Here is a 13,857-nt window from a genome sequence, read left to right as displayed (position 1 = left end):
ACGTACGTATAACGCTCTAATTTTCATGAAATACTAATGGAAACAGAGAATATAACCCACGCAACAAACCGCGCCCTCTTTTTAACTGACAATTTATTGAGCACGTTTCTCTAGTGAAATTTTGCAACTCTCTAACGTGACCGATTGAGGATTGGTTTCCTTTTATGAAAAGTAATTAGTTTGGAATCTCTTCGAAATTTTTTTGGCTGCTTTAAACTTAAACCCTACTTGAAACCTTCACCGAAACTTGAGCTGTTGTTTTCCTCAAAATGTAAAAAAAAAAACACGCAAACAAAACATGACGTCATCATATCGGTCAACAACTTACTGACGGGAAAATAAATGGACTTCAAAGGTGAATAACCTTTGGAGCGGAACCGGTATGAGTCGCTTCCGAAATAAGACAAAAATACCACATGTTTGGTTTTCAACCACTTATTATACCAAAGATTACACAAAACAACACACCTGTGTGTGGAGAATGTTATTGTAGTTACGAAACCATAACAGAGAGACAAATATATATGAGAAGCTCTTTACTGAATCAACCTGTCCATTGTCTACTAATCCTCTTATACATCTATCTCTTTTGTGTTCACCCTGCTCGTAAACCTGACTGTATTCTGTGCGTGTATTTGTCCCTTCTGATGTTACTTGTCATTTAGCCTCTGAAGAAGATCCTGCTAGGATCGAAACGTCAGGCCAACTTATAATTTTACACATACTGAATCAACCCGTAAGAACTTATCATGGCATGTGCATATATATTTACCAAATAAAATTAACTAAGAATTTCTTAATTGTTCTACTAAAAATACAACAAAACAAAGTCGATGCACGGACACACTTTACATAAGAAATGGAAATAAAAAAGGAAACATTAGTCATATTGTAATATATAATACATAATATCATATATTTTTTTTAAGTATTAGGAAAATTGTTCAAAACTTTTGAACTTTCAAAAATAGTGAACGTATGTATTATAACGCTGTGAGGTTCTAGAAACTAATGTAGAACTACTAAAAAAATAATCAAACCTAATGCAAAAAGTGCGTTTTATATTCTACCGGATGCATATATCCTTCGTTTCACAAACCCCGATAAGTACATAGAACGGAATGGTATACGCCTCTGCGAAAACGGAATGAACAGCAAAAGAATGTCCCCCAAAATGTTATCTTTATATAAAAATATCCAATATATCATTATATGTATATCATATATATATATATATATATATATATATATATATATATATATATATATATATATATAATATATATATATATATATATATATATGAAATAGAAAAAGATATATATATATAGCCTATCAAAAAAATATATAAATATATAAAAATATATAAATAATATCATCTCCCCAAAATGTCATAAACCCGGTCAATTGAATTATTCACCGTGTATCCTCACTTAGAAGGCATATGTATGTAAACCTACCCACCCCCATAAAGTTAAGTGAGAAAACGGCTGGCTTTCAAAGCGGCGGCGGTGCATATGTTATTTTCCTCGCCGGTTTCAATGGCGAAGGATGTAATGCGGTTGTCGAGCCAAATAACCGCATGCCTTTACTAAGAAAAATCTATTAGTCACACAAATCCTAAGCCTCTGCCAAATCCATGGATCGTCTGTTTAATGATATTGTGTCGAGACTCAACGGGTGTTTTTAAAGTATTCGTAATTGATTGAGCTAATTCCGGAGGTATAACATGTATTTATAGTTCTCTTTGTTCGAGTTTTTACTTGGCTGTATAGGTGGTATATGTAGGACTAGTTTATCATGCATTTAAGCTGGAGTTTGACCTTTGAGTATAGGTATGTGTCTGTGACCAATAAATATGCTTAAAGTTCTCAATATTTCCTCTGTAGTACCTTTTTTTTTTATTAAAGCAATATGAAAAGGATATGTAAGAGATGGAAAAAAAGAAGGAAGTATTTTCAAAATATTCCTTCCTGTAACTCCCTCTTCAGTATGGTTTCATGAACCTGGTCTGAATGTGTCTGCCTTAGCGTTGACTTATATATATTTTGGGATTGTGCCGAGGTGTTAACACTAACTGTTATTAAGTTACGGTGCCACGTGTTAATCACTATAACTTGCTTTACATGTTAGATGATTAAAAGTATGTTCTAGTGTATTTGTTATCATGTGTATATCTATTGCAGTTGTTACGTTACAAATACCATGGCACATAAGTCAGCTTGTCGAAAATGTTCGTACTACATTTGTACAATAATTTTTGATATGTGTTATATTTCCCATGCACGGTATCATATGCAGCCTATACGCTTAGCCTATACATGTGGTCAACGATGACCCGATCACATTCTAGTGACCTGTTTATCTCAACCCTTAAAATACTTCTTTACCTGTTACATCAACTTTTAGTTTTGATATGTTCCATAACCGATCCCTCAAAACGTTTAACCGTATCCTATGATCCGATACGCGCGGAAGCTATATAACAAATCAAATATTGACCTGAATTTTCGCAGCCACTTCTATATATACCACGTTATACTAGCGTGAACATGTTAAGCGAACTATCTGAAAGTTCACCCAGAGCAACAAAGGTGAATAGCCTAAATGGTAATATATAAACAGCGTGCAATAACAACAAAGGCATCGAACTAAACGCAAAGCTATACCTTATCTTTGATCCATAATCAAGGACGACACGAAATTAATTGTTGGAACTGTCAACAACACTGAATCACGCATAGTTCAAATCTATCTGACCAGATTCCAAAACCAAGGAATATCCAAAAACCATTTGGAACACTTTCTTACAAACCCCAGGAATTTTATAATTTCGTGATCGGAGGGGATGGAAATAAGAACGAGGGAGGTGGATTTTGGTGGGGTGGGGGGAGGTTGCGTCTCTGATCCATACTCAGCAAAATGTCAGAAGATACCTTTACAAGCTGTGCCGTGTCTTAGTATACTATGCAATGGACGATATGCAGACTGCCAGCATTGGTAATAAACTATTGTTGTTGATGTGAGATACAAAATTTGGCTAACGACGTTTATAGATGCTTATCCAAGGCAAAATGCCAAGGTTTTCTATAGTAAGCAAACATAAAGACAAGCATAAACAAATAAACATATAGCTTGCAATATAAACACAGCACCAGACTGATTAGGATGTGTATGCGTGCGTTTGTTTTGCTATCTGACCGAGGACTTGAACAAAAGAATTTCAGGTCCTCGGTTGTGATTTCTAAAGAATCACCACGTCCTCGGAAGAATTCTATTGAATGGGGTATTGTTAAAGTTAGGGTACGTGGATTTGAACAATGGAAAATACAATGGGGTCCTCGGTCTGAATGAAACACAAACATGTATGTGTGTGTGTGTGTGTGTGTTTGTGTGTGAAGAGAAGATGGGCTGCAGATTATAGACAAAAGCGAACAGGACAAACTTAAGCATATGAAAAATGCAACTATAGATACGAACTAAAATATTTTAAAAAGTAACTCAATAAAAGAAAGTTAATAAGCAAAATATTTCAAATAGAACATAAAATATGAAAATTAAAAAGGAGAAGAAGATATGTACATCTTGGCCCATTTGCCAGTGATATTTTCTGTTTTTAGACATATACCTCCACAATGGCCAATATCATATACTATTAGGAATAAATATTTGTCAGTAGAAAACCACATTTCGATTTTTGTTTGATATCATTTTTTGTGGTAGAATAATGTTGTGGTTCCATTTTGATTAAAATATTTCATTTAGTAATTCACGTTATGATTTCACACTTTTTTGCATCTCTATTTTTAATTATTAATTTCTGTTCCCATGTTGTATTTTAACACCTCATATGACCACAAACCGCACATATTATGTTCGATATGAAATGAGTCTGTTAGCTTTTCTAGCCGACGTAACACTTAAAGCTGTTCTCAATGCTTGGAATAATGTGGAGGTCCAGAAATGAAACCTGCTAGGATCGTTACCATGTACGACGAATACAAACTCGTCTCAGATTACTTGTGGAGTTCGTATACACTTTTGACAAAAGTTCAACGTTCAAGTTTCTCAAGAAGTGCAGGAAACCTTTGCCTTGAATCCGTCCAATCAGTGACGCGCCCACTTTTTCGCCCGTGGCGAATGTATTTAAATATGGATCTTCCAAATAAAAAGGTTTTTTTTTTTTTTTTTTTTTAGTTATTCAAGCAACACGCGATGATGACTACCCAACCGTAATTCATACGGATTGGCGCCCGAATGCTTGCGTGAGTGTTGCACTTGGCTGAATTTCTTGTCAGACATATATATACATATGAAAACATACCTATAGATAAATTTCAAGTATTTTTGTATTTTTTTTTTAAGAATGAGAAATTGAAGTATTAATATAAGTATTAAGTATTAACATCAAATGCAGACCGTTATTTGCATTTTAAATCAGAGAGATTTATTTTGTAGTGTTTTGTTACCGGAGGGGGGGGGGTGGGTAACTGAGATCTATCTATTTATATAATTGAAATCGTAGCGAGTTGAAAAATCCAGAACAGTGAAAAAACTTCCAGCCTCCACCGGGATTCAAACCCGGGCCTCCCGCTTTGTATGCGGACACCCTAACCACTAGGCTATGGACGCTGATTGTATGTCCAGAGGTTCGAAACCGATAAGGAAGGTCGTAATTCCACTTCATCTTTCATAAATCTTTTAATCTCCTATGGTTTCAGTCCGTACAAGGATAAGGAAGTCAAAGATCACAAGTGTCCGAAATGTCAGATATTTGTCAAACATATCTTCTTCGTAGGGCTTTAATCTAAAATTGATCAATGATCGAAGAAGTCGTATACTTTTACCGGGTGTGTGTGGTTTTTTTTTTTTTTTTTTTTTTTTTTTGGGGGGGGGGGGGTAAATGCGAGTTGGCAGATATAAGATGTCAAAGAGCACATGAAGTTTTAGCAGGCCAAATGATTCAAATCCGCTTGCTCAGGTTATTAGCATATTGGGTTGGTTTTGTAATTTAATATTGCAAGCACACCTTTTCCTTGAGAAATTACATAACTTAAGAACTGTAAAGGGAATTTCCTTAACAGTTCTTTCATTACAGGTTTATAACGTATATACCACATAGCCATTATTAATTGCAATGTTAAGTATTCGTCCAAAAAAAATTAAAAGAAAATCCAAAATCGAAATCAACCGGTTTAAATTTTAACAAATTGATATGAAAAGTCAACGCTCAGACGACTCTTCTGGGTTAAAGCTGCGTAATTCATCGATAACAGTTACTGAGTTATCATTTTGTACGTTAGTAAAATGGTTAGGTTACATGATTAAACTATCACAAAACGCAAAGGTCAAGATGGTTAGGCTATATCTGCAGAGAAGAATTATCGTCTGCGCGAAAACGAGAAATTGTATACTCGAATTGTACTTCTGTACTCTGAAGAATATATCTGCTGCAATTGACACGTGACGTAGTAGCTATTCATTTCTCATTTGCAAGTAAACGAAACTACTTCAAACTATTTCAGTTTCTGCAACAAAAGATGATAAAAAATAAATAAAATATTGTAACCCACTTAAATCGGCCAAGATATTTGCGATTCGATAATATTTTCGTTCCAAATTAGAAGCATCTACTTTGGCCTAAAAACATCTCAACATATTTTGAGTACATTCCGTTTTAACGAACCGCAACAATGTTATCATTTCTCGTGTTGAAACGAATGTTACTTAATTTAAAACACAAACACAATCGCAGACAGACAAGGCAAAGGTTGAGGCACGTGTGTATAACCAGCGGCGCACTCATAATTGTTGAAATGTGGTGAAAATGTAAATCGCGCTTGTGTGTCAATTTAGTGTAACATTATAATTTACTAAACAAACCAAGAAATAAATAGCTGCGTAAGAAAGGTCTGTAGTAATAATCATGGGCGGAAAGTTTCCCTTTGTTTGTGTGTCTGTGTTAGGTTATTTAATTAGCTAGCCTACATTACGGTAAAACACCCCGAAGGTGGGTAAGATGGTGGGGTTGTTCAACCATACAAACTACCAAATAGTAACAAAGATATAGAAGTACTTGACAAGGTGCATGATACACCCATCATTATTGGTTGGGCATTAAAAGATTGTAATTTTCTGGTATATATATGTAAGCAACACATTCCCTGTTGCAGATAAGTTTACCGTATGCCATGCATGCATTTACTCAAATCTCCCCGTATGAGTATTTGATATATTTATAGGCCTATAATCATCACTTCTCACTTATCCCTTTCTCGCCTCAATCTCTCAATCGTTACACATTGCCATGTACCGCGCATTACGTTCCTGTGTATGTATGTATGTGTATGTGAAGCATAGCATTTGTAAGGAAAGCAAATATGGCAAGTCATACCCTACCCCGCCCAAATGTGTAACAATTAAAGTTACCTTATCCTACAAAAATTCTTGGCACGGATCTCGTGATAAGCATAGTACACGAGAATGACATAATAACGTATGCATAATTAGTTACAAATCCTGATTCATTGAGCATGGCAATGTTCCAAGACTTGGTTCTATTTTAATATCATAATTTGCCTTATGTAATTTATTCCTCCGTTACACCATCTCTTATCACCCTTCGATCGCGTGTGCTTCCACTCACCGTATACCCACCCGTGGTTTTGGCGCTTCTAATGTTCGCAGACGACATACTGTGTAAATCGAGCACATGTGCTTTGCATCATCATACTTTTATACCTGTTCGTTTCTTTAAATATGATTCTTTATCGAAGTGTTAAATATTTGAATAATTATAACATTAAAGACATATGGATATAGTTTAGTTAGAAAAAAACTGCCTGTATTTTATTCCATTTTATATATTGTTCTCCCTTTTCTTTACTTTTTTTGTGCAGGCCCGAAGGCGTGTGGGCAGACCCGATACCCTCCCGTGCAGCAGTGGCGCGTCCGCCGTCAGTAAAGCTTGCTGACAGCGTTCCGGACGAGAAACAAATCCCTCCGCGGTGAAATGGAGGGCGTGTGGAACTTAGTTGAAAGATGGGATTGATCAGTGGGGAAAACAGTATTATTGAGGAGGAGAAGAAGAAGAAGGGAAAGAAGAAGTAGAACGAGAAAAGGAAGGGATAATTTAGAAAGACAACTGATGGGGATTTGCCGAGAGCGTCGAAAGTTGGTTTGTCGTGGTTCTCAAAGCAGTTCAAGAGGCGAGCTTCAAAGCCAAAGTAATATGAGTGCCAGGTACATTGAAGTTTATTAGTATTCAAGCCGTCCTATAGACCAAGTGACGTAAACATTGACAGAGGATCGTAGGATATATGTTATTGGAGGAAGCATGACTATAAAAAGCGGTCTGTCAAGCTCCTTGTGGTAATCATATCACCACGTACATACACTTCTCGTTTGCTAGCTGACACGTTGGCCATCCATATAGCTATAGCATGGTCGTACGTCTGTCGGGAATGTTACCGTAAAATAACTGTTCATTCCCGCAATTATGTTACCATCAGTGCAAACGACTGATAGAAGACTATGTGCATATATATATAAATCGTTCGCTGATGCAAACGATTCTGACAAGAGAGACTTGTTTTATTATTTATATTTGAAATTAAAATGATGATAATTTGGTATTATAAAATTTGAAGAAAATGTGACACCGATATTGTTTTTAAAAAATTCCACTTCCTGGTCAGGTAGATTATACAGCCGGAATGTAGACATTAAAATCAGTGTGGTTAATTGGTTACCGTTACTTAATATTTCATTTTTTTTTTAAATTATGCGATATCAATATTTGGTTTGGTAAAATTGCTATCATGCATAGCTTTCATGTTATAGGAGCTAACCATTATTGCCTGATGCCTTTTATGACGTAATAATTTTGGTAACAGAGTCCAGACGACAGCTTCAGAAAACGAAATGTTCATTAAAGGTTCTTTCAATCTAAATGAATATTTATAATTTAAATAACTCATCCTGGTTAAGTGAACAACCGTTCTGGGTTCTTTGCACCCGAATATATTGGCTAATACCCTCTAGCTCCCACCGCACCCCCTCCACCACCCCGTCTGCCCTCCCTTCATCATTTTCCCGCCACTTTATGAACGTGTGCCTTTCTCGCCCAAGTGTTTCAGAAATGACAGAGATATGCACTGCCTATACCTGAAGGACACATTAATTATATCATGTCATTGTCATATACGTGATGTTATAGGTGGATCATGTTTACACGTTATATACTGAATTCTTATACTGTTATTAGTGAATATTAATTTATATCTTAATTTATAAAAAAAAAGGATCATTTTTACCAGTATTTTGTTGTTATAATATGATTGATTCCAGCCAAAGGTCAGCAGGGGGTGGGAGTGGGGGTGGGGGCGGGGGAAGAAGATTCAACCTATTGTCTAGTGCAATTTTCATGTCGCTTTGTTCTCCGTGTACAATCTGTAATTGATATAGCACAATGAATATAAGGAATACAGTTCTCGTGTAACTATACGTACCATGAACAGGTCTACGCGCAGCTAGTGGTTTACAGCGTCCAAGTAGACTATACTGTCTGACTACCTGTATCGTGGTCGTTTGTGATATAGAATGGTGTATAATTCGATTCGTGACTAAGGGAACCGCTTAAATGTGTGGATATTTGATCATCATGGCCTATTTTAAATTAAAAACACCTAAGACAAAGCCTGAATATTCCCACCGCTACTTCAGAAGGAATAAAAAGCCCTCCGGTAGATGGCATATCATAGCCCTATTCTGAGGGAGTTCAAAGTCCCTCACAGATTTTAAATTGGCGTAAAGTTCCTTGGAGGATGAAGTTAGTGATGTCCTTCTTCTTTTGATCTGAGGATCCTTTGTGGATGACGTTTAGGGCATTTTCTTGAAGCCGTGCAATGATACGGTGTTTTCTTTCACCAGTACTCAAGATTTAGTTTTGGGTACACACTAACTCACGTATGGCTAGTACATAAATTTTCCTGCGTAAAGTTACACGAGGCAAATCCTCTTTATCACTTGATATATATATACCCTAGCTGGTTGCCAGACTCAGTCTTCCAGGGACTGATGTCATCAGTCTTATTTAATATCGGTTCTACTTTCAAGTACTTTATCGTGCAAATGACAAGAGATTCATCACGAATTTGATTATAAATGTATACCTTCTCTATATCAACTTACTTATACGGTAATCGATCCTGTCTATATCTGTAAACAGGAAATGGAGCCTGTTGAGATTAACAATTAATTTATATTTTTACAGTTACATATCGACCCGTCGTCATTTAATATTTCGAAGACAGATCCCATAGAATACTGGATTTGTTTAATCGATTAATCCCATACGTCTTCATAGGGCCGACGTTCTTCTGGAATTCACTGCCAAATAAACCCATGTTTTCAATTCCAGTTTATTCTTTTCTTCGCTCGTAATATATTTTTTTTAAATTATGCCCTACAATGCAATCATGTATATGTGGTTTAGTATAGTCCCTATATGTATAGGCCTGATACATCGTCCAACATGATTCGCTTAATTCTGTCTGTATCATTGGTTTGTACAACGTTTGTATACCATGCACAAATTCGATTAGTATGCGAACAATGACAGTGTTGTAGCCGGAGAGAGGTTTATGACGATGTGCATTCTAGCCCTCTCTCCGTACCTCCTCACACCCCCCCCCCCACGCCTCCCATATTTCTGGCTACGTCATAGTATGACTTAGGATCTGTGTACATCTTAGGATTTCGGTGGCCTAAAACCGGACGGAAGCGTTTATTATTACTATAATTTACTAACTTATTCCAGCTTTTCGTTTATGAAATCCCAACAATCGTTTTGATTACTGGTATTGTATAGGATATACGTCAAATTACGCTAATCTCTATGAAGGCCTAAGCTCTTCCCTAAGTATCAAATTGCTTCTTTTTTTTCTCTTGTTTTTTGTTGCTTTGTTTTGTAATATTTCTATTGTTTTGTATATGACTTATCGGTGTTTTCAACGATACTGATAATATTGTAAGTGTTATAAGATAAAATAACTTTATGTAGTATAGATTTTAATAGAACAATTAAAATATATATTTAATTTGTCATTGTTTCTTTCGGTCTCGCTTGTACAGAAGGGGTGTGGGTATGGGAGTGGTGGGTGGGGGAATGGGAGTGGTGGGTCTGGGAATGGGAGTGGTGGGTCTGGGGAATGGGGTGGTGATCAGGGGTGGTGGGTGGTGATCAGGGGTGCCATGCCTTTTCAATCTCACACAAAAATTCACGAGAATACATAGGATAACCTTGCGATTAGAGCTATTTAAAATATAGACCTAGTTTATAGGCTCGGTGTATACCCCAGAATATAACATTCTTTCCGGGGAAGGACCACGGGAAAGAATCCATTCTTCATAAAACTCGTTATTCGCCTCTAGCCCATCCAGATACCCTTACCTAAATTAGTCGATGGGGAGGGGGGGGGGTAGAATTTGTCACCACGTGTCTATACCTACTCTCATATTTCCATTTGTGCCTAATGACAAGGTTACATATGAAAAGAGGACCATCTTGTGTATTAAAAATGGTAAAATAAATCACGTGAATTCCTACACGGCATTGTGCTATGTCAAAATGACTTAACATTCTGGATGCTATAGATCTGACAATCCAGTCACGTGAACCGATGAGCCTTCGATGATTGAATAAGCGTTACTAGGCAACTGAACGTGGGTGTAGAAAAAGTATAACCTGTACTGATCTAAGTTACTTTTTAATGGGTTTCAACATATCAAAATTAAGGTTCTGTCTTAACGTCATCCTATAATTAATGACGCAATGATAAAATGTCGGTTAATTGCTGGCCGGTCATTTTGTCCTTTCAAATCAATCAACCTTCAAACCGTGTCGTATGAATAATATATTATTCAGTCATTGGCTTATAAATTGATTGATTCGACAAATACCAACTGACTTTCGACTATCTGGCGGTATACCGCCTTTAAAAAAAGTTAAAACGAGTTTAAAATATATATTTATAGATCTAAAACCACAATTGAAAACGAAAAACCGGTCCCACCTCATACCAATAACAAATCTTTTATCTCGCAACTTTACAGAGAGAGAGAGAGATTGTGTGTGTTCCATTCTGAAAACTTGGCGTCAAAGAGATATCCCCTTACGGCAACCATTTCTTTGTGCCTAAGCCCTGCGCCGGAAACTAGTCTGTCGAGTATCCGTAACGTTAAAATATAGGCTGCATAATTGCACGGTTAGTTAAACAAAGTGTACAAAATGCGATTTTGAACAAACTCGCTTGTATTTGCAAGGCAATAAATGTTTTGTGTAAATATTGAAGGGAAACTATATACCCACAGAAATATGGAAACAACTCTATGCTTATAAAGTAAACATCAGTCAATATGCAAGTCTTAGCAGGGTGCACATGCCGTATAATAACCGTATTACATATGGTTTTCAAAGTCAAAGACAGAACTTGAATTTTGGGATGTCGTATTTACAGAAGAGATTTTTATCTGGAATTAACATCGAATTAAATATCTCCTCAGTTCATTGACTACCTATAAAACCATGGCAATAATTTAATCCCATTTTGTTGTCAGTGACAGCGGCTATAAGCTTATTTAGTTATTACTGTATGCGTGCACAGACTTGCATATGTTATTTCTTTATCCCCGTGGAACTTAATGAACGCCTATATAGATTTTACTGGGGAAAAAAAATTGAAGAACGGTAATTAGTTAAAAAGTCGGTTGAAAGATGACTGTATTGCCATCCAAATCAATTTTGACTGTATGACCATCAAATTAATTTTGAGATATGTTACAAACCGTTACAAATCACTACGTGTTATATGTTTCCATTATGTTACTTATACATACCATGTTTAGGTTTTGAGAAATGCCCCTTTCAACATCGGAAATGTTAATCAACGAATCTCGCACATACAGGCCTACACACACATATACACACACGCATACACACCCATACACGCACATGCACACGTCGTGAGGGCAGTTTTTTGGCAGAAGAAATAACTATAGATAGTAAATATAATTTAAAAAAAAATAAAAAAAACAATTGATGGCCTCGAACAGAAATTTCGGTGTTCTTACTCAGGCATCGTATTTTAAGGGTTAGGTAAGGGGGACAAGAGAGGGCAAATAAGGACTATACCGGTTTGGAAGTTTGGGTATTTCCTCCAAAACTGTATCAGTTTTGAAGACAGTCTTTACCGGGATAGAACTCGTGTAACGCAAACCAAATGTCTTATTGTTTCCAATGTATGGTGATTTCTGTGGGTTCATTGTTATTCAAAGTGATTTTCCTACATTACAAGAATTGGTCTGGTTGGGGATATTCCCGTTTGAATTGTTAACGATCTGCTTACGTAGTTTCATTGACAATAGTTACACTCTCAACTACATAAAAATATCCCCTATATTCACCGTATGATACGTATAGTATAACAATTCCACGAAAACAAGGAACTCAGCATTACAGCATTGTTATGACAGCATATCAACGATTAAGTCCACGCATATCGATCTATAGGCCTATATATATAAATATATATACAAATATATATATATATATATATATATATATATATATATATATATATATATATATATATATAAGTTGATTATAAGTTGATTGTGAAACTATTATTCTTAGGTTTTCATATTATTGGCATTCACGGATATAATATAAGGCCTTTTTTTTGTTATAAACCTGGGATGAATACATTTATCATTAATTTAAGAACGCTAACCTACTCTACCTAAATTCCATTCTATGGTGTTAAAGTGTTAGTCTATAATGCTTTTCAGGGTTTAATTTCATCCTAAGGGAATTTTGTGATTCTTTCTTATGTTTTGAAATCGTTATACAGAAAAAATAATTTCTGTGGCCAAGTTCCATCCCCTGGCGCCAAGAAGTCGAGGCATGCAACGAAATCACTACAGGCAAAATACTGGTTCTGCCTGCTTAGCATCAAATGTAAAAGTGTGCCAATTTTTGGCGGGTTTAATTATTTCAAGAAAAACAAGACAAACTAGAAACATACTAACCGTTTAATGAAGTTGGCTTTGTAACTGCGCTATACAGTTGAGTGATGACGCGTTTGCTGAACGATTTTTTTAAGACGATTTTTTAAGAACGATATTTTTAAGACAATAAACTATAATATTAATAAACACCGTTGAAAAACTATACATTATATCATCTTCATGACACAAGACGGATGAATGATAGCACCAAACAATTAATAATTACTATGGGATCAGAACCGTATATATGCTGATGTGTACTATACATAATGTAAAGTATATAACCATCTTGGCCCAAGGGAATAAATGAACTAACATGAACGGAGTGAATAAAATATGAATAATTATGAATAATTCATAGCCATAGATGTTTCGATAGACTAGCAGTTTCAGTAAACTTGGATGATGCAACTTTGATAAATATCAGTGCAATACATATTTTTAAAGTTCTCCCCAAATGCTATACACGTCATATCTCGTAAAAATAGCTGACATCCGTTGGGAGTTCTCAGTAGAACTCTGTAATAGTGCAAACCATGTCTTTATATCATAATATATGGGAATGGGGAAAATCCATTCATTGGAATTCTGTTCCTGATTTTCACAATATCAAAAATTAATTGGCAGTATAGCACAAAATGACTGGAAAGTGCTTCCTGTACTTGAACATTTATGGAATTAAGTTAAATACCACACAACACCCACCCCCCCCCCCCCCAATACGTCAAAGTATTAGTTAGTTCATAGAGAGTTTATAGTATTACAAACTGCCCGCAATGGAGTTTATAC

The 13,857-nt window shown here is 35.8% G+C and overlaps 1 protein-coding gene across 2 annotated transcripts in view; it reads left to right on the top strand.

Moving 5' to 3' along the window:
- Window positions 1-10,093, top strand: part of LOC139961690 (core-binding factor subunit beta-like) — a 28,607-nt gene extending 18,514 nt beyond the window's left edge. Inside the window, exons 6-7 of one of the 2 annotated variants that reach the window (XM_071961101.1) lie at window positions 4,198-4,265; window positions 6,900-10,093. In XM_071961101.1, coding sequence (XP_071817202.1) covers window positions 4,198-4,236 — 39 coding nt within the window. In that variant the 3' untranslated portion in view covers window positions 4,237-4,265; window positions 6,900-10,093. The remainder of the gene's footprint in view (window positions 1-4,197; window positions 4,266-6,899) is intronic. The other variant, XM_071961093.1, reaches the window with a different exon arrangement.
- The last annotated feature ends 3,764 nt before the right edge of the window (window positions 10,094-13,857 follow it).

Source organism: Apostichopus japonicus, chromosome 3, assembly GCF_037975245.1.
Source record: "Apostichopus japonicus isolate 1M-3 chromosome 3, ASM3797524v1, whole genome shotgun sequence".
Taxonomy (NCBI): Eukaryota; Metazoa; Echinodermata; class Holothuroidea; order Aspidochirotida; family Stichopodidae; genus Apostichopus; species Apostichopus japonicus.
The sequence above is the reverse complement of the archived record's forward strand: the minus strand, read 5'-3'. Positions and strand labels throughout refer to the sequence as shown.